This window comes from Erinaceus europaeus, chromosome 4 (assembly GCF_950295315.1).
Source record: "Erinaceus europaeus chromosome 4, mEriEur2.1, whole genome shotgun sequence".
In the NCBI taxonomy this organism is placed as follows: Eukaryota; Metazoa; Chordata; class Mammalia; order Eulipotyphla; family Erinaceidae; genus Erinaceus; species Erinaceus europaeus.
In genome coordinates, this window is record NC_080165.1 from 19,882,681 (window position 1) to 19,904,199 (window position 21,519).

At 50.3% G+C, this 21,519-nt stretch overlaps 1 protein-coding gene across 1 annotated transcript in view; it reads right to left on the reverse strand.

Moving 5' to 3' along the window:
- The window catches only part of MYH9 (myosin heavy chain 9), a 104,063-nt gene that overhangs the window by 52,385 nt on the left and 30,159 nt on the right, over positions 1–21,519 (reverse strand). Inside the window, exons 2-3 of the mRNA XM_007519363.3 lie at positions 16,462–16,813; positions 10,858–11,014 (exon numbers count right to left, since the gene is read on the reverse strand). Of these exons, the coding sequence (XP_007519425.1) occupies positions 10,858–11,014; positions 16,462–16,794 (490 nt within the window). The 5' untranslated portion in view covers positions 16,795–16,813. The remainder of the gene's footprint in view (positions 1–10,857; positions 11,015–16,461; positions 16,814–21,519) is intronic.

The window sequence follows — 21,519 nt, forward strand, 5'->3', positions numbered from 1 at the left end:
CAGAGCGCCAAGAGCAAAGCTCAGTGACTCAACCAGAATCACAAAGCTGGGCCAGAGGCCCAGGTCTCAGGATGCCTAGCTTCTTCCCAGGGCAGGGCCCTATGTGTGTGTCACCTTCTTCGATCCTGCCTCTGTGCTGCAGAGTGACAGAGGCTGAAGATGGTGCCCAGCCTCAGAGATGTGGGGCCAGGAGCCTCTGTAGCCGGCTTGCTGGGCCTTGCTGGTGGCTCCCAGGCACATAGCAGAGTGGTTGTGATGCTCCCGCTAAGGCACAGAGGTCGGCCCAGTCCTAGTGCTTGGTCGGCAGCTATCCCAGCAGAAGCCAGGCACACTTGGCCTGCTGTCCTCAGCCCACACAAACCCCTAGGAGGGCCACCACCCAAACGCTACATAGAAGGCCTGAATCCGGGAGTCAGGCGGTAGCACAGTGGGTTAAATGCAGGTGGTGCAAAGCGCAAGGACCAGCATAAGGATACCGGTTCGAGCCCCCAGCTCCCCACCTGCAGGGGAGTCACTTCACAGGCAATGAAGTAGGTGTCTGTCTTTCTCTCCCCCCACCCTGTCTTCCCCTCCTCTCTCCATTACTCTCTGTCCTATCCAATAACAATGACATCAATAACAACAACATAACTATAACAATAAAACAAGGGCAGTAAAAGGGAATAAATAATTAAAAAAAAAAAAATGAAGGCCTGAATCCCCAGTCACAGGAGTAGCGAGGGTGGCCCTCCCCTCCCCCACCGGCACCCCTAATAACTAGAAAGCAGCCCCAGAGACTGCTCTTAGCTTTCATTATAGCAGAGTTGAGGGCAAGCTTCTGAACAAGCCCTCTCCTGGCCAAAATGCACCCAGCAGAGCATATGGGCAAGCTCCCCAGGCAGCATCTCCCCTGACTCTGACAGGCTTGTCAGACTGGAGGGAAATTCAAAAGTCACATGTGAGCACTGAAGTCCCATAATGACCAGGGCTCGTGCAGCTGGTTCAGCCCTGGGAGAAAGGAGGGCAGGCGGCCCAGCGGAGCCGCACAGAGGGCAGGACACAGTTCACAGCTCTTCACAGGGGTTGGGTCTCTCAAGGAGGGAAGATGGTAGGAAGGAGGGACAATGAGACACAAACGGGGAAGAGGACAGGCACACTGAGCCAAGGCCAAGAGCCGGAGCAGTAACAGCTCTGCAAGGAGAGTCGGGGGCTTTGAGCAGCGCCCCTGCTGACTAGTATCCAACTTAGTGGAGGGTTCCAGAAGGGACAGACAGAGCCAGTGGATCTGGTCAGTCACCTTGGAGAAGGGGCAATCAGACAAAATGGAAGACATTCTGGTAACTCTGGGGCCAGAACTGGCTAGTACAGCTTGACTTTCAGCTCAGACCTTGGCCCTACTGCTGCCATGTGTGGCTGGGCTCACATTCAAGAAGTAAGATCTTCATCCAGAATCGCAAAGCCTGGTTAGAATGACATCCTAAGTGCCAGTCAGCACAGTCTGTCCGTCAGAAGAGTCATGGGTCCATAGAGCTGAGTACAAAGGCGAGCGCTGTGCCAACAGTGCTGCTTTTACAGAAGCCTCTCGCAGAGTCCTGCCTTTCGTTCTTTCGCGCTCTCAGCAACCTCTTCGGGTTTAGAGGATTATCTTTTATTCTCATCTGACAGCTTGACTCCAGAAGTCAGGCAGGTTAAGGAGAACCCTTCTCTCCAGCACATGGCTGCTCAGCCCTGACATACCGGATGTGTCTCCGCAGCCAAGCATGAGAACAGGAAAAGCAGGCTGGTGAGCGGCGGGAGAGGAGCCCCACATGGCGCCGGGGGGGGGGGGGGGGGGGGAGGGGGAAGCAGGCCTGAAGCAGGTGACAGAGACACCGGAGCAAGTTTTCAACCACCCCCAAAGTTTTGGGTTCCAAAGAGCACTTCTTTCCTATCTCCCACCTCAGAGGAAGGTACAGTGGGCTTACTGGGTTGAAATAAGAACAAAACAGCAGACCTTGCATGAAGTCCCATGTTCAATCCCCAGCATCATATGTGCAAGAGTGATGCTCTGGTTCTCCGCATCATATGTGCAAGAGTGATGCTCTGGTTCTCCCTCTCTCTTTAATAAAAGCAAATCTTTAAAGAAAAACACAGCAAACCCAAAGCTGAATCCTTGAAAAGGACCCACTAGGCTGATTCCAATTCTACAATGCGCTTTTGGTAGAAACAGGACCGGCGGGCCTGACGCTGTGTCGCACTCAGCAGCTCATTGCAGGCGCTGGGCTTCCTGTCGGGACCAGTTCTCAATGTCTCCAAAGTCTGGCTGGTGGACACACACAACACCTCTCCAGTTCTCCACTGCAACATCAACAGAGGGTCACTTCGGTCCTTTGCAGGGCTATCTCCTGAGCACGTGTGGCAGCACTAGAGTGACCCAAAGGCCTCCAGGTGCCCACTTCAGGTCCTTGGACTAGATTGGACATGTTGAAGACAGTGCCTGCCGGAGCTCACATGTGTGTCATGTGATCGTGACAGGGAAGCTGCTTTGACAAGCCACTTCCCGTGTGTCTGCTAGTAAGAGCCTCCTGGAAGGGATTAAGAAGCCTCCTGGACTGGAGGAAGTACTGGTGAGCACCTCCATTAAACAAGTAGAAACGGGGGGGGGGGGGGGGGGGTTGGGGTGATGTGTGTCAGGAGGTAGCGCAGCGAGTTAAGCACACATGGCACGAAACACAAGGACCAGTGTAAGGATCCCAGTTTAAGCCCCCGGCTCCCACCTGCAGGGGAGTGGCTTCACACGCAGTGGAGCAGGACTGCAGGTGTCTGTCTTTCTCTCCCCCTCTTCTCTCGATTACTCTCTGTTCTATCCAACAACAACAGCAATAACAACAACGATAAACAACAAGGGCAACAAAAGGGAAAAAAATAGACTCTGGGAGCAGTGGATTTGTAGTATAGGCACCGAGCCCCAACAATAACCCTGGAGGCAAAAAAAAAAAAAAAAAAAACCAAGCAGAAGCGGGGATGAAAGGAATACAGAATTTGGAGGCTGCACGGAAGGTTGGGACTGTAGGCTCAAGAGCCTATTTCCAGACTCCTGCTGCTCTGAGAGGCCATCTATCACCAGTCAGGGACCGAACACACAGTACCACGTCAGCAAGCCTGCCAGGTACCTTCCATTAAACCCCAGAGGCAGAAAGTAAAATGAAAGCCCAGTCAAGAGTTACTGGACTCACAGTTGGAAGTGACAGGGAGACTGAGTCACTGATTCTAGTGTGAACCTCATAGCCTCATCGCCACACCACACTTCTTGTCCACAAGGTGCATTTCTCTAAAGCAAAGGCCGTCCAGGTGGTGGTGGGGGGGAGCACCTAACATAGAAACACCATGTCATGGGGGGGGGGGGGGCAGATAGATAGCATAATGGTTATGCAAAGAGACTCTCCTGCCTGGAGCTTCAAAGTCTCAGGTTCAATCCCCTGCATCACCATAAGCCAGAGCTGAGCAGTGCTAGGGGTGGGAGAGGAGGAAGAAAGTAAGAAACACATGTCATTAACAAATCCCCCATCACTAGACCAGCAGCCCTCAAGGCTATGTGGGGCCCCCACTCCCCTGCTAGGCTCTTCCTCTCCTCCTGACTAGCCTGTTCTCTCCTCTGGGCAGGGCCCTGTCTTATAAAAGGGCAGCGGCCCACAGCTACTGGCCTCTGGGCTGACACAAGTGCCACAGGCAGGCACAGAGCACACCTCCTCCAGGGTGAGCCGAAGCCCCTACCAAAACACACACACGACACACACAGACACACGCACACGCACACACACACACAAACACGAGCTCGGACCCTGGCTCCAAACCTCCCTTCAGACAGCAGGGCCTTTGTGTGCAGGCGGCTGGCAGGGCATGGCCTCCTGGCCGGCACATTCCCTAAAGTAGAGTCATCACATTTGTGGCTTCTCCAGCTGCCTGGTCTGCTGAGTCTGCCCAGGGTCGCGCTCCACCGCAGCCTAGAAACATTCCTTTGCATCAACCCAGCGTCCTTCCTTGGAAAGACTCTGGAAAGCAGACAGTGATGGGGAGCAACAAGCAGCCACACAGGGAGAAGGTGAGGCAGGCAGGGAGGTGGGGAGGCTGGAGGGGTGGTGGTGGTGGTGGTGGTGGTGGTGGTGGTGGTGGTGGTGGTGGTGGTGGTGGTGGTTAGGATGGTCCCAAGAACCCAGGTTTCTGAGGCTGACTTCCTACAGAGCCTCCGGACAAGTCAGTGACTAATAATTCTGGGGTTGTCTCTTCCCCGTGAGCTGAAGACTAGTGCTCAGACGTGAAGACAGTGCTATATAATTCTACCTTTCACTGGCTCCCTCTCCCACTGCCCTCCTTCCCCCACCCCCCAAGTTTAGTCAACCATTAAGTGGAAATGTGGACACTCGCTGGGTACTCTGAGCAACTGCTTCCTAGTCACCTCTGAGGAGGCCTCCACTGAGAAGCAGAGCTGATGTTAGCACAGAGCAAAGGGTTAAATAGTTCTGGGAATAGCTTAGGCCTGGTATGAAAGCAGACCCCGCTACCACTCCACCAGAAATGCTGGGAGCTCATTAAAATACCATGAAGTCACAGAAGTGAACCAAACCTGGCAGTCTAGCTAATTACCATGGAAGGGGTTTGAGCCTACTCTTACTGGGGAGATAACAGAGCTCAAGTCAGACTCCTCATCTGGCTTGTTTTCCTGTAAGAATACACACACGCTTATCCACAGGAGACCCCAGGAGGCCTGGTCCCTAAGGTGGCTCAGTGGTACAGACTGGGCCCTACTTCTGCCCTTTGTACCTAGCCAGGACATGCCCCATCCATCCACAGCAGCTGTGAGCCCACGCTCTCCTCCTCGTAGCTTCAGACAGCACACAGTCAGCAGCACATGACAGAATTCTGGGGAAAGGTCCAATCCCCAAGGCAGGAAGACCCATTAATGGCTAAAACAACAAATTAACCAAACGGGAAAGCCAGGGTTTGGGAGGGGAACCAGCCGTGTCACCACCACTTTAATTAAACCTGCGGCTGGGGAGTGAAACAACAAATACAACTGCGCCAGCACGTCTGGGCTGCACTGCAACCACTTATTGACACATAGCTGCCCGACCCCTACCAGGGCGTGGGGCCACACCTACTCTCAGCTCGCCAGACACCTGACACCTGCTGCTGCTGGAGCCATGCTAGCACCAGGTGGGAACAGCAACTCATCCCTCTGGACAGCTGTGGCTATAGGCCTCCCAGTCCTGGAGACCCTTGGTGATCCAGGGAGAGAGATGAGACATGTTCATCCTCCAAGGCCTATGGTACTACCTATCTCCTCAAGGCTTAATACGGGGCACTATGTGCTAGCGTGCTCCATCTCATGCCCACAATAGACAGCAATGTCAACCCATCCCTCGGCCATCTGTCTCAGATACACGCCAACACGGGGCTAGGTAAGTCAGTATTGAAGGATAGGAATCGACACAGCAAAACCAGTTGAATCCAAGTGTGTGTGTGTGTGTGGGGGGGTCATTCTGTTCTCTAGAGCGTATTTGGTAGCAATGTCTAGAGACAGTGCTGGTTGTGATAATTGGACTGGGGAGGTGCTGCTGAACCTTCTACTGTGCATGGGACAAATTTCCTTCTCCCTTCACCCAACAACAGAGAATTATCTGACCCCAAATGTCAGCAGCACCCAGTCTGAGCAGTCGCGGTGCGGTCTAGCAAGGAGGTATAGCTTCTGCACTGGGGTGTTGTTGAAAGTGAAAGAGAACACTATTGATTCTAACTGCAAAGCAACAGGCATAAGTCAGGCAAACCAGAGCACTGAAGAGATGAAAGAGGGAGGGAGGAGCCCAGGAGCTCAGCTCACGAAAGTCCCCAACAAAGCCATCAGCTACTCGGTTTGGCAGAGCAAGTGTGTCGTCGTAAGTCACTGTCAGCTCAGCGAGGAAATCTTTTCCTAGAGTTTATTTAAGGAAAGAGCATAATGGGAGCTGTCTGTTTGTGCTCTGTAAGATTTGAGTGGTGAGAACGAACCTGTTTTTCCCCCTGAAAATGGGGGAGGGAGGAGGCGTGCAGTATGTGCAAAGACATGTTCTCCCAAAGAGAGAAGCTGATGCTAATAGGTTGCCAACCCTGAGGCTTCACTGCCGATCCCCAGCTTAGGGCAAAAAAACCAAAGGTTCCTCTCGGGAACTCTGTGGGTGAACCATCTTGTTAGAACAGGGGCAACTTCTGCTAATTCACTTCCTCCCGTCCCAAGAACAAGAAACCTGTGGCTGACTTCTCTGCAGGTCAGCACGCACAGTGAGAGAATTCCTCTGTCAGCTGACGTGGGAGCTACAGAGCTTTAGCAAGTGCACATTAAGCAGAAGTTGAGTGCAGATTTACAAGGAGGGGGGGGCGCAGGGGAGTAGAGTGCATAAGGACCCAGGTTCAATCCCCCAGGCCTCACCTGCGGGGGAGGGGGGGAGAGCTTCACAAGCGGTGAAGCCGTATTGTAGGCATCTATCTATCTATCTCTCCCTCTCCTCTCAATTTCTGTCTCTATGCAAAACAAATAATACACAGATGTTAAAACAAAGCATGTGGACCCAGCAACTGATAGGACGGTCCAGTGGCGGCACCAAGACCTTAGACTCCTAGCGCCTGTGAATCTATTTCCTGTTTGGGGGTCTCCACAAGATGAAAACGCCCACATGCTTGCACTTGTGATCTGAAGCAAGAGTTCCTGGTCAACATAAAGGAGGACTCTAGTTGTTTCAAAGTGACGAACATCCTTTTGGTTTGTAAATTATCTCCAGTCTATGGAGCTGATTTTTGCCCCGTAAATTTTTGCTATTGTTGAACAAATAAAAATGACAATCTCTTTGGGCAGGAACTCTACGTAGATGTTGCTGGAGGAGAGACTGGAAGCCCAGTCCCAAAGACTCAAACTCCTGATACCAGGCTCTGAGTAATGACTTTTGCTTGCCATAGCAGCTTGTCTAAAAGGTAAAGATAGTGCACTCGGGTTTAGAAAGGCTTGCAAATCCAGGGTCCAAGTAGTGGTGGCAGGCTCCAGTTTAGTGATGCAGACTGTGAGGTCTATGTCTCACCCCGGGGCCAATCAAGAATCAAGAGATAACTTGTCGGGCATTAAGCCAGCTCCCCCTGCTCCATGCTGCATTGCTGATAGTATGGCCTATTTACATAATCATTGTTTTGCCTGATCTATCTTCTTTCTACCTCAAGACCCGCCCTGCCTGCAGGGTACATTAATCCGGCCATTAACCCCAGCAACCTTTTGCTAGGGAAGCTTTCTACCTTCTCTTTCCACTCTTTCTTTACTCCACCCCCTTTCCCAGCCATCTCCATTCCTGACTTGCAGCTTCTGGTTTTATCCTATAAAGCCCACTTCTGTTCCTGGTTTCGCCCTCTTCTCTCTTTCTCTTCCACGTCCTGACCTGGAGAAGGGCAGGCATGCAGAGAAGGAGGCAGCCATTGCGATCCACGTGGCTTAACCAACTGTGCTCACACCCGACTCTGGGGCGTGCATGTGAATAAAGATTTGTATTGCTACTACCACGAGCTTGGTTCCTGGATCCTCTCTCCTGCACGTGACGCTAACCCAGCAATAACTGACCCATAACCTCCAGAGACAAAGACTCAGGCTCTTCTGGAATCTCACAGAATGTTCTCCCACCAGACTTGCTTTGGTTAGCACTTTGAAACAGACATCCTGCTTCAAAATGAAAGGCCTGGCTTCCTCAAGGAATTTGGATGGAAGTAAACAGAAGCCAAAGGCTAGGCTAGCCTTGTATATCCTACATAATTCATCAACTTAGCTTCTCCACTGCACCATGTGTATGGTACCAGACAGACCCACAGGCTGCCATTTTAAACCACCAAAGCAGAAGCAAAATTTGTTAATGCAACAAGATTCATTACCACAGTTACCTAGATTAAGGACCAGTTTGAAGAAAATAATAATGATGAGGATAATAATAATGATAATAATAAGTAAAAGAGAGCGAGAAAATCCACGAGCAATACAAGACATGTGAAAATTGTCTGCCTATAAGTCTAGCTAGACTTGTAATCACATTAAATGCTACCGAATACCAGGCATCGCCCGTGTCTAGGAGAGAAAAGCAAATATGAAACACCTAATCAAATATATTGCCAGGGTTCTGATGCCAGTGTGGTCCAGACATCCTCCCCAGAGGTCATAATGCCTCAGTGGTGTCTCTAGCCCGAAGAAAAGGGAGATGCCAGGCACTGCAAATAGGTGGGGCAGGAATAGAAGGAGGTGTGAAGCAGAAAGACCTGTTAGGGAACCGGGAGGAACACCATGTCACCAGGAAGCTGGGGAGGCAGCAGAGGCCTCTGTAGGCTACAAGCTGCTAGAGCAGCAGTACTATCCCGGGGCAATTAGGAGGCTTTTCAAAACTCTCTGACTTCCAACCAGAGGCTTTGATCAGATCTTCCTCCTGGAATGAATGAAATAATGGAAGCACAGGGGTTGAGTGAGGAAGGGAGGCTACTAAGAGGGAAAGTGAGATGCTCAGAGTATGGGCACAGGCAAAATGTGTGAGTGCTTGAACAAAGGCCAGTGCAGGGGAGGTGGGGAAGGTAAGGCCAGGGTATGAGAGTGTGTGTGTGTGTGTGTGGGGGGGGGGTGAATAAGAGGGACGAGGTCAGAACAATAAAAGATGGCAGATGGAAAGAGATAAAATCTACAGAAACTGGAGTGACATGGAGGAGAGAGGAGGTGTAAGATGAGCCAGGCTCCAGGCTGGGGTGACTGGGTAGAAGGAGAAATGGCAGACAGCAGCCAAGTGGCTGCTACTGATCCAGTGACCAAGCAGGTCTTCTGCTTGAGATGACAACAATGGTAAATCACCAGAAAAATAAGTGAATAAACAAAGACACACACAGAGACACCCCCCCCAAAAAAAAAAAAAAAGGAAGAGGGAGAAGAAAAAGAAGAAGATGATGATAGTGGAATGGAAGCAACTGGAGGGGGTAGGGTACTCCTCCAGAGCAAGAGAGACCCAGGGACAGAAACACAAGAGAGAACCAAGTAGCAGGGAAGGTAGGGATTAGGGGGTCTGGGCACAGGGCCACAGGAAGGAAGAGGGACCGGTCTGAATTGGTCTAGGGAGAGTGTAGGTAAAGTGGGTGCTCTCAAGCACATAGATGTAGCAAGACAGAAGTGAGGGTGACCTTACTAGGACTCTGGAGGAGCAGAAGCCAGGGTCAGGGTGACAGGGCAGTAGAAAGCAGTGGTGGTGAGGACAGACACTTCCGCTAAAGATGGGGCTGTGGTGGAGCAGACAACAGAAATAAGCTTGATGGGAGTGTGGGATCCAGGAGAGACAGTGCATCTTTTTCAATAAATTAAGAGAGAGACAGAGAGAAAACCAGTGCTTAAGTCTGGCACATGCCATGCCAGGAATCAAACTCAGGACCTCATGCTTTTGAGTCCAATACTTTTAATCCACCTCTGGGACCAAAAGACACTGTATGTTTTAAAGATGAGGAGAATTCAAGTCTATTTCCAGATGGCCAGGAAGACAGAAGAGGTGAAAAGCAAAAAGCTAAGAGGAACTAACTTGTAGATGGGACCTGAGACAGCAGAGAAGTCTGGGAAGGGAGTTCCAGGTAATGAGATTCCAAAGATAATTGGTATTTTTATCTTTTTTTTTTTTTCCCTGTCTTCTTTGTTTTATACTAGAGCACTGCTCAGCTCTGGCTTATGACAGTGCTGGAGCTTGAATCTGGGATCCAGGAGCCTCAGGCATGAAAAGTAGGAATATGCTATTAAAACAAATCAAAAAAGGGTGTACTGCACCAAAGTAAAAGACTCTGGGGGTGGGGGAGGAGGGTTTGGGTCCCGGAATATGATGGCAGAGGAGGGCCTAGTGGGAGATGAATTGTTATGTGGAAAACTGGGAAATGTTATGCATGACAAGCTATTGTATTTTACTGTCGACTGCAAACCATTAATCCCCCAATACAGAAATTAAAAAAAAAAAGTTTCACGTTGATATATTTGGAAGCTACTCTCTTCCCTGATCCGGCTTTCTGGCCCTTTTTCCAGCCATGACATACATCATCTCCCCAGACAATAACTTGGATCCACCTGCATTATCAGATTTCAGGCTCGGGGGATGGGGGGGGGAAGCAAACAAACAAAAAAAACAAACTAGTACAGTCACGGGCCCTTTGGAATATAACTAAAATAGGCCTACTAGCTATCTACAAAAAGGAGACTCCCAACTCTTCATCTGCACTATTCCAGCCTCTAGGTTCATAATTAGTCAACAATTTGTTTGGCTTTATATGTTAACTTTCCTTTCAGCCACCAGGTTCCAGATGCTAACATGATACCAACCGGACTTCCCTGGGCAGACGACTCCACCACTGTGTCCTGAAGCTCTGGTTCCCCAGAGCCCCACCCCACGAGGGAGAGAGAGAGACAGGCTGGGAGTAAGGATCAACCTGCCAATGCCCATGTTCAGCGGGGAAGCAATTACAGAAGCCAGACCTTCCACCTTCTGCACCCCTACTCCCAGAGGGATAAAGAATAGGGAAGCTATCAAGGGAGGGGATGGGATATGGAGTTCTGGTGGTGGGAACTGTGTGGAGTTGTACCCCTCTTATCCTATGGTCTTGTCAGTGTTTCCTTTTTATAAATACAAATTTAAAAAAGAAGTTCCCAAAACATTCTATCAACATATAAACAGTCCTTTGATAGTCCCGGGCTCACCCACAGTGGCTTACAGACCTCGCCTTGTGCTGCCCTGTCAGCACTGGTGCCACCAACACCGTGTAGCCTGAAATGAATGAGCACCCACAAGGCTGCAGGTGAACACTCAAGGGCACTGGGAAGGTGGCAGCACTCACCTTGCATCATACTCCTGTAGGCAGTGTCTGTGATGGCGTAGATATGGGGGGGCATCTCGTGCCTCTTCTTGCCCTTGTACATTTCCACAATCTCTTCAGAGTAGATGGGCAGGTTCTTGTAAGGGTTGATGACCACACAGAACAGGCCTGAATAGGTCTAGAGAGAAGAGCAGCACATAGGAATGGGTTAGGGAGTGGGAGTCTGGGTGGGGGTGCCAAGTCACCGCTGCCTCCAAGGGCCCCTGAGGTCGTCTGATACTAAAGTAGAGCGTGGGGCCCTGGCAAGGGGGCAGGGGCTGTCACCCCTGCTCTTTCAATGAGGAGCTATTCTTGACTGTGTGACTGCCACCAACTTTGCACACTGTGAGCTGGAGTGTTAGGAGGGCTCCCCGGTAAGACGTCCAGTTACAGAGTCTAGGTCCAAGGATAATAAGAGACCTGTTTGTCATTGTGAGAGATAAAGAGAAAAGGATTCGGTTGCAGCAAGCAAACTGTGGAAAAACAAATTACTCTGCCTAGAAGTCTTCTAGGAGATAGTCAAGTCCAGGCCAGGGAGACAGCATAATGGTTATGTATAAGACTTTCAGGCCTAAGGCTCCAAAATCCCAGGTTCAATCCTCAGCATCATGGTAAACCAAAGCTGAGCAGTGCTCTAATTGATCTGTGTGTATGTCTTTCTACTTGTGTCTCTCTGCCATTAAAAATAAGTAAATAAGGGGACTGGGCACAAGGAACCCACCCAGTTTGAGCCCCCAGCTCCCCACCTGCAGAGGCCTTGCTTCACAGGCGGTGAAGCAGGTCTGCAGGTGTCTCTCTTTCTCTCCCCCTCTCTGTCTTCCCCTCCTGTCTCCATTTCTCTCTGTTCTATCCAGTAACGACAGCAATAACAATAATAATAACAACAACAACGATAAACAACAAGGGCAACAAAAGGGGAAAAAATGGCCTCCAGGAGCAGTGGATTTGTAGTGCAGGCACCGAGCCCCAGCAATAACCCTGGGGACAAAAAAAACCAAAAAAGTAAACACAAAGACTGATTTAAGTGGTCTGGGAGGTGACACAGTTGAGACGGCACTGGACTCTCAAGCATGAGGGTTCAATTCCTGGCACCACATGTACCAGGGTGATGCCTGGTTCTTTCTCTCCTTCCCCCTATCTTTCTTGTTAATAAATATTTTTTTCTAAAAACTGATTGATATAATAATAATAATAGAGACAGTCAAGTCCTAAATATCTCCAGCAATGGCAAAATCCCACTACATTCCTTAACCATCAAGGAACCTCTCCTGGACATATTCTTAAGAGAGTCACATGAAAAAGTCCTCAAAGTCTTATTTAAAGGCTATTTTCATGTCCACTTTGAACAGTTTGAGTAGTCTTTCTGTATGACCTGTTTCTCTGAAAAGGAGTCCTCAGTGTGAAGCACCTAGAAATACTGGATAATCCTAGTTGAACTTCACCAGGCAAAAATCAGGTCCCCAGAATCACATGTCCTGAGTTCAAATCCCAGCAAGGGAAAGTGTCTTAATCTCTCTGTCTCTCTCTCTCTCTCTCTCTCTGCCTTTCTCAGCAGATTAGGACTGATACAGGCTTACAGTCAAGCTCTCCAAGATCCGCGAATCTGTTCTGCTCTTTAAGCAGCCTCCACCCTCACTGTCCACAGATTTTCCAGCCAGCCAGTAGCCACCACCATCTGGGGCTCTGCCATGCTGGCCCCTTCCATCCCTCTCTCTCCAGTTGCCAAAACTATGGGTGGATGTCATGGCTAAACCTAAAGTCATCTACCCAAGAACCACCGGTGAGGATAAAGATTCTTCTGAGCACGAGTCAAGAGTCAGCAGCTGTGGCGCCTGGACTTCCCAAGCAGAAGCTGAAGCCGAAGCCGGACCCTCTGGAGAACCTCCATCCAGCCACAGGTCAGCGCTGACACCAGAGCAGCCGAGCTAGAACTGAACAAGGGTGTTTGACTGCTTCTTCTGTTTAGGGGAGAAAATACACGCCCCTCGGTTTCCTTTCTTCTTGGGATAATCGGTCATTTGTTTTCCCTCCAACTACTCTTTTCACAAGGAGGCCAGGAAAGCTCCCAAGAAAGAAGCCCACCCGTGGTGCTGGTGACCTGATGCTCAGATGTTCTGGGAAGATGGGAGAAAAGCAGGGGGCTCTATGAGCTTCCCCTCTACGTGACTGCTGGGAGGGGCCAGAGAAGGCTCGGAAGCAGGGAAGTCATCCCAGGAGCTCAGAAACATTTGAGCTTTGTGCCTGGGGGCAGAGAAAACCCATACTTTAGGCAACCCAGCTCAGTAAAAGCCAAGGATACATGGTCATATGTTCAGGCCATGCCGCGGAACCAGATGTTGTGAAACAGCTGGTGGTGACAGCACAAGGGGACGGGGAGGGAGGGGGTGTTCTTCGGATTAGTCTATATGACAGCTGGGTGGGCCTGTAGAGGGCTAATGGGCCTCAAAGTTCTCTGGGCAGATCCCACCACTCAGGTGAGTTTATCCCAGCTCAGCCCTGTAGCTGAGCTTCGCAATCAGGCAGGAGACCTGGCTGTGAGCTACTCTCACTACAGACTCCCAGGGACACAGATACTGAGCAAAAGGCCTCGCTCCCACATGGCCATGCCAGGGAGCTATTCCATTCACAGGCCACATAGGCTCTTTGTGCCCAACTGACCCCCTATGCCCAGGCCTCACCCCCGAAGAAACAGACAGAGCAGCTGTGGCGCAGAATTAGCCACGCCACCCACATTGCCAAGCAAACACTGCACAAAGGCTCCTGGGTCGCGGTCTGAAACAGCGTATGCAGAGGTGGGCTGTGAATGAGGCGGCACCCCCTGCCCACACAGCCCCACTGTGTGACTTTGATCTCCCCACAGCCGTGCACCTGCTGGGGTCTCTGTTCCACATGGGCAGAGACAATCAGCTTCCCTCCTGGAGACGAGGCTGGCTGGACCCACAGGAAATGATAGCAAAGGCGCAGAAGCAGGAGTTCTGGAGAAAAAGCCCAAGCCCTACCCACTAGGCGTGCCTTCAGAGCAAAGCCCACGCTTCAGAAGGAAGAGGAAACTACCTATGTTGAATGCATTTGTACAACTAGCACTCCCCTCTGTGGGAAAGAGAGACTGTCTAAAGGTAGGTGATGTGGGCATGTGCAGGCTGTCTGACACATTTCTCTCAGCAAGTGGCTAACAGGACCCAGGCAGAGCAGAGACACCAGTGAAAGGCCAAGCAGAGGAACAGTGCTGTTAGCACTTACAGCACACGACAGTGGCTCTAGTCCAGGGCCTGCAATGAGTCCGGAGCTGGCTGGTACTTGACAAAGTTCTCATGAGTCCTCAAGGATGGAGTGAGGCTCTACACAGCCTCACATGGTCAAGAAGGGCCAGGGATGGGGTTTGCACCAGGTCTAACTCTCAAATCCTGAATGGCTCTGCTTAATAGGACAGAAACTATTTCCACTTAAAGACATAGCAAATAGCTATGAGATGATTTTTGGAGCCTCCCAATAAAAGCATGCAGCTCCCTGCAAAGGACTGTGGCAGTCATCTTCTCCTGCGCAGTGGGAGTGCTTCCTGAAGGCACTTGGCTTTCTTGCCAGTCACTAACTCCGAATTTCAGTGATTGATCCCCTACAGTCAGGCCTATACCATCTTCTCATCAAGAAACAGAAAGGAGACCACACTGAGTCAGGAAGCCCAGGTTCTAGTCTCAGCTCTGCTGACTGATGCTGAGGAATTATTCTGATGCAGTCTCTGCTCCCAAGTTTTACCACACCCCGTGAAATCCTAGCAGTGCCCCCTTCAACCAATCCTGTCCCCACACGTCACCCCTGGTTGTTGCCCAATAAAAGCTCTCTCACCCCCCCCCCCTGGCGTTCTCTCTCGGCTCTCTCTCAGCGCCCTCTCTCTTGCCCGGTGGTGAGGTAGTGGGGACGGCCATTATCGGCTGACTCCACGTGGCCTGAGCCACTACCCGCCCCCCCCCCCCCGATCCAATAATAAAGAATCGTGTACCCCACTTGCTCCGGACCTCCTCTCTCTCTCTTCTCCGCGGCGCAGCCCGACACCAGGCCCCAACCGACACCTGGCGCCCAACGTGGGGCTAAGTGCTGATCGCTTAAGGTGTTTAAGTTTTGCGCACCTGCTGACACCTGCCTGATGCCTGGCTGAGTGGCCCTAAATAAGCCCGTGGCCCTCTCTGGGTCTCAAGCCTTCCCACCGGCCATATTAGAAGGTTGCGTTAAGCTGGCCTGTGAGGAAACCTTCCAGGTAGATCATTCTGTGTTCCTCCATACTAATAGGTCCTGGCTCATCAAGGTAATCCCAAAGGTGTCACTGATGGCAGGAAGTTCGGGCTGGTTTAGTAATCAGCTAGGTCATAGTCTGACCTGGACAGGACTGTGGGCCAACCCAAAACGGTCTGTGGCTCAACATAGGGCTTGGGGACATTGCAGGGCACTCAAAGTACCACTCCAGCAGGACAAGGGACACCGCTGTGGAAATGTATGCTGAAGCCAACACAGAGCTGTACAGAAGGGAGTGGCCAGGCCCTCAGGAGCCGCCCACCACCGTGTAACGGGATAATCCTAGAGCCTCCTGTGAGTATGTATCAAATGGTGTGCAAATCCCTCAGCGGAGGCTTGGTCTTCCCACCTATGAAATAAGAGGGCTGTAATGATCTCCAGATGTTTTCTCCCTCTAGTTCAAAACTTCTGATAAGTGTTTTATTCAGCTCTAAGACCAAGAAGGCCAAGGTGAATATAACAGTATATTTAAACGAAGAGCTATTTTAGGAATAATAAGAACCAGATCTTTCTTTCCCTACTGGGGACAAAACCGAAAGGAAATAGCTTTGAACTGAACAGGAGAAATAGGGATAGACATCAGAAGAAATTTTCTGACCCTAGGGTCTTAAGAACTTGGAGCTCATTACAAAGAGATGGGTAAAAGCTCATCTCTTGACATTTTCCAAAACGGTGATGAGCTGTCGTTCTACAAACACAGTCCTACTAGATAGGGGAAAGCGGAGAGGCCAAGCCTTGTTTTGTAAATGCTCTGGGTCTTTGCAAATGCTGCTCTCTGAACCCTAAGTCTAGCAGAGATCCAGCTTAAAGTGTTGGATGGACTAGTTTTCAAGTACTACTCTCAGAGGCTCACCTCTGCCCAAAGCACACCTCCCAGGAAAATAAGTCAGAATGTCAGGTCTCTATAAAGACCAAGACGGCAGAGATAACGAAAAAGAGACTGGACACAGTGTGAGAGGGATGAGGACCAAATGCTACAGAAGGAAGGAGGTAGGAAAGTAGGGCCTGGTCTCCCCATTTACTTGAGAAGGAACTGACCACACTGCCTTGAACCTTCCTACCTCCACCAAGATGTGAAGGTTGGTAGGTGGGCTTCCCTTATTCCTACCACATTTTCCCAACATGTGGTCTAAAACCAACCTCCTGTTGTATTTATGGTTACACAAGGAAGAGAGAGAAAAGTAATGCTGAGAAGATTCCCCCTGGGATGTTCAGATGTTAGAGTTGAAGGGTGCCACCCAACATCCCTCAGACCCCCTCCTGCCCTGCCTCCAACCCCAGCCGCAGGGCCCCACTTACATAGATGAGCCCCGAGTAGTATCGCTCCTTGAGGTTGTGCAGGACTGAGGCTTCATTGAGGCAGGTGAGCTCGGCCATGTCCTCCACCTTAGAGAACTTGGGTGGGTTCATCTTCTGGATGTCGTCCTTGTTCACTTTCACCTTCTTCCCATTTTCCACCAGCTCCACAATGGCCTCCTCGCCCACCTCCTCCTTGAGACTGGCAGGCTCAAAGCCACTCTTGTCGGAAGGCACCCATACCAGCTTCTTGGCTGCCCAGTCGGCCTGGGCCAGAGGGTTGTTGATGAAGTTTTTATCCACATAGAGATACTTATCAGCAGCTTGCTGCGCCATGGTGACTCACAGCCAGGGCCTGAGGGAGCAGAAAAGGACAAAGCCTGAGCTACAACTCCGTCAGTCATGCAAGAATTTCTGACATTCTCCTCACACATGCCCAGTGAGGCTCATACAGCAAGGTTGCCTGTGAGGCCCGAGCATCCTGGTATCCACTTTCAGAAGAGGCATTATCACTGAGGAAACAAGCTGGTGTCAGGGATTCTCTAAGACATTAATGGTAAGGCAGATCCTGGGACCCATTCATCAAACAAGTCTATAAACAGCTATTAAGCTGGGGAAATGGCCTAATGGTTATGCAAAAAAGTTTTCATGCCAGACGATCTGAGGCCTCACGTTCAACCCCCAGCACCACCAGAAGCCACAGCTGAGCAGTGTTTTGATTTAAAAAAAAAAAACAAACCCTCTAATAAGAGTCTCAAAGACAGTCATTTAGACTACCTACACCTGCAAAGCCAGAAAAATAACCACACAATTTAAGTTCTTTCCACAAGTGTGATTCTACTAAGCAAAAAAAAAAAAAAAAAAGAAAGAAAGAAAGAGAAAGAAAAGGTGGGGGAGGCAGTAACCGGGTATAATCGCATATAGTGGAAGTTCCCAGTACTAAAAATGTTTCCCCACTTCAAAGGAAAAAATAAAACACCAATGGTGCTGACGTATCTTCATTATATCTTGATAGCACACAAAAATATAAGGAAGGTGAGAAGAGAAATCGGGTTCTGGTGAAGGGGGGCATGATAGCCCTCCCCTCCTGGGGTGCAACCCTTAGTCTACAGGCCCGGGGAACTCTAGCACGTGTGTGTCTGCTTTAAAGGAAAAAAAGAAAAAAGAGCCTTTGCAAGTTAATGATGATGAAATAGCCCCTCACATCCACGTGGTTTTATAGTTTGTGAAATGCTTTCTTTTTATTATTACTATTAGTGATTCAATAATGGTTCACAAGATTGTAAGATCACACCCACACCACACCCACCACCCCATAACAACCATAGTTCTCACAGTCTTAGAGACAGTTTGGTCACTTTTTTTGGTGGCAAGTTCCTACGTTTCAATTCCCTATATTCCACATGAGGGAAACCATCAGTAGTCATCTAGGTTGTGAAATGCTTTCATTGCACACATTCTGTGATCTCAAGAGTCCCATCAGAGCGACTCCATGCAGCGGGTGGGGAGCAGGGACCTAGCCCTTTTCAGGAAGAGCAGAGAGCCACTCCACTCATCCAGAGCGCACCCAGCCTGCCCCACGGCCTTGCAATAGCATATACACAGCAGTTAGTCCTTCTCAGAGGCTCCGGCATGAAATGCCCAAAAACAGCACCTCAAAAGTCTAGAAGCCCACTGCCCTGTTCATCACAGGAAGGTTTTCCAAGCCTTGTGAGATCAAAACTCCCTCCCCAGGCCCAGAGAGCCAGGAGGACCCCCAGATCTAAATCCAGAGTCACACGGGTGTTGAGGCTTCCAGCTTCCAGCTTCCAGCAGGGCGTTGGATGCCAGAGACCAGAGGCTCTGGAGGGAGAGAACAAAAGGCAGAGTCGGGGCACCCAGGCCTCCTTATCTGGGCTCATTAAACAGTTTCCAGATCAAGACTGAGGGGCTCCCTGGGCCTGGCTCCAGCAGAGTCTGTATTCCAGGAAATCTGTTCCCTCCACCCCACCCAAGAAGGAAGGCGTCTGAGGAGCAGACCCTGGCAGTGCCCGCAGCTCTCACAGCCCACAGCTTTATTTCCGGTTTGAGCAAAGCTGGCAGCACCACCTGGAGCAGGGGGCCATCCACCTGCAAGGACCATCCTCTGAAAGAAAGCGAGACCCACAGTCGGGCAGCAGTGAGCAAGGCAGGAACAGGGTGGCTGCAAACCACGCTGCCTGCTGCACAGGCCTGGGGTCCAGCCTAGTGACTGCACCCCAGGGGTACTGGCAGCTTTCTCTGCCTGTGCTCCTTTCCGCACTGGCCAGTCCATTCCAGAACATCGAAAGCTCTTCTCTGCCACCCTCTGCACCACTGGACCACTGCCCACAGCGAGTCCCAGCAGCCAGCTCCTGAACCTGGTCTCCCCATCTCATCACCGCCTGCAAACATGGCAGTGCACTGGGCCTCCCTCACAGGCTGTTGGTTCTCAACTTTGCTGCAAGACCTTGGACACATAAAGGATAAGACAACCTCCTACCAATACAGAAAGGGGCCCACCTGACCCCTGTAACTCCTTAAGTCCTGAGATCCCCCCATGATGGTGGGCATAGTGAACTCCAGCTCTCTGTTCCAAAATCTTCCCGAAACAGGGCTGGTCACTGCTTGGCCAGGCCAAGGACAGGGTGATTTGGTTTCGACAACTCTGTTGGAATGACACGGGGGAGCAGCAGTGCCAAGATCAATACCGGGTTTGGACTGACAGGGAAGTCACGATAAACAATGGGGTTTCTATTCGAGCCCTCCCATCCGGGCCCACACAGAACATCCCCATTCAAGGACGCCAGGGCCATGAGGCCACAGCTGCATTCCCGTTTTTTCAGGTGGAGGCTCCTGGCCTCCGGAAGGCAAGCCGGGAGAGCAGGCAGGTTAGCTGATCTCAACTCTGGAGCAAGTCGCCAATGTCAGAAATGTTACAAGTGAAATGAGGGGGCCAGGCAGTGGCACAGGCAGTTGAGCATACAGGTTCCCATGGGCAAGGACTCAGGTTCTAGCCTCCACTCCCCACCTTTGGGGTAAGCTTCAGTGAAGCAGCTCTGCGGGTGTCTTTCTTTTCTTTTTTTTTTTTTTAATTTTATTTATTTATCTTGCCTTTTGTTGCCCTTGTTGTCTTTCTATTGTTGTTGTAGTTATTATTGTTGTTATTGATGTTGTTGTTGTTAGATAGGACAGAGAGAAATGGAGAGAGGAGGGGAAGACAGAGAAAGTGAGAGAAAGATAGACACCTGCAAACCTGCTTCACCGCCTGTGAAGGGGAGGGGGGATATCCTTCCGCCGGTCCTTGCACTTTGCGCCACAAGCGCTTAACCCGCTGCTGCTGCTGCTGCTGCGCTACCGCCAGACTCCCAGGTGTCTCTTTTTCACGCTTCCTCTCTATCTCCTCCACTCCTCTCAATTTCTCTTGTCTTATCTAATAAAAGAAAGAAAGAAGGAGAAGAGAGAAGAGGGATGGGGAGGGGAGGGAAAATGGGAAAAATGGGCACCAGGAACCATGGATTTGTGGTGCTGGCACCAAGCCCCAGCAATTACCCTGGTGGGGGAAAAAAATAAAGAGAAAAAAGAAAAAAAGAGGGGCCAGGTGGTGGTGGCGCACCTGGTTGAGCACACATGTTACAATGTGCAAGGGCCTGGGTTTGAGCCCCTGTTCTCCACCCGTAGGAAAGCTCCATGAGTGGTGAAGCAGGGCTGCAGGTGTCTCCCTGTCTCTCTCCCTCTCCGTCACCCTTTCTCCCTCAATTTCTGGCTGTCTCTACCCAACAAATACATAAAAATAATAAAAAATTTTTTAAATATATTTAAAAAAAGAAGAAAAGGTGAAATGAAGGGCCCTAGGGAGGCTGCTTACTAAATGCTGCAGCAACAACTTCTCCCCTTCATCTGGGACCTTGCTTCTCTACACAGTCTCTGTGAAATCTGTTTAACTGCATTCAGTAGGAACGTTTTCAAAGTGAAATAAAAATATTCCCCTAAGTCCACCCCCCATTATCAGTTTTCTCTTTCTCAGTGACCCCTTCTAGTAACTCTTGCTTAAAAAGATCTTTTTGAACGTAGTACTGGGGGTGAGCTGGGGACAGAACCCCAGCTAGGTTTGGACTCTCAAGCATGAGGTCCCGAGTTTGATCCCCAGCAGCACACGTGCCAGAGTGATGTCTGGTTCTTTCTCTCTCCTCTTATCTTTCTCATAAATAAATAAAATCTTTAAAAAAAAAAAAAAAAAGAAGAAGAAAGAACGCTAGCCAGGGTCTCACCCATGCAAACCACGTGTTCTACAACTGAGTCTCCTTCTCAACCTGAAGATGTGATTTTCAGCTGCCACAGACAGTGTGAGTGCATGCCCTGTTTTCCCTATTCAGTCTGAGCGTTTCTCTTTAGGGCCAAAGTTTGCTTGGCGGGTCATTTTGATCCCAAGGCTTCAATTTAGAGGTGATGAAGTGGGGAGTCGGGCGGTAGCCCAGCGGGTTAAGTGCACATGGTGCAAAGCACAAGGACCGGCGTGAGGATCCTGGTTTGGATCCAGCTCCCCACCTGCAGGGGAGTCACTTCACAGGCGGTGAAGCAGGTCTGCAGGTGTCTGTCTTTCTCTCCCCCTCTGTCTTCCCCTCCTCTCTCCATTTCTCTCTGTCCTATCCAACAACGACATCGATAACAACAACAATAAAAAACAAGGGCAGCAAAAGCAAAAATAAATAAATAAAATATTTTTTTAAAAAAGTGATGAAGCGGTGACTCTCAAAGGGAATTAGCTCCACTATTCACACTGCTGGAAGAATGAGGACTCAAACCCAGGACTCCTGACTCTGAGGCCTCATTGGAGATCGCTTTTAATGGCTGCATACAATTCCACAATAGGCTTCACCTAGAGGACCAATAGAATAAATCCCCAGAGGTGGAGTTACTGGGGTGAAGGACCATCCAGACATCTTTAAGGCTCTGAGATGTACTACCATCTGAACCCATGTTGATGCTCTCTATTAGCTTATCTGCCGACACGTCTGTCTATTGTACTCTAACCGACGTGTCTTTCCAGGGGGCTGACTGGTG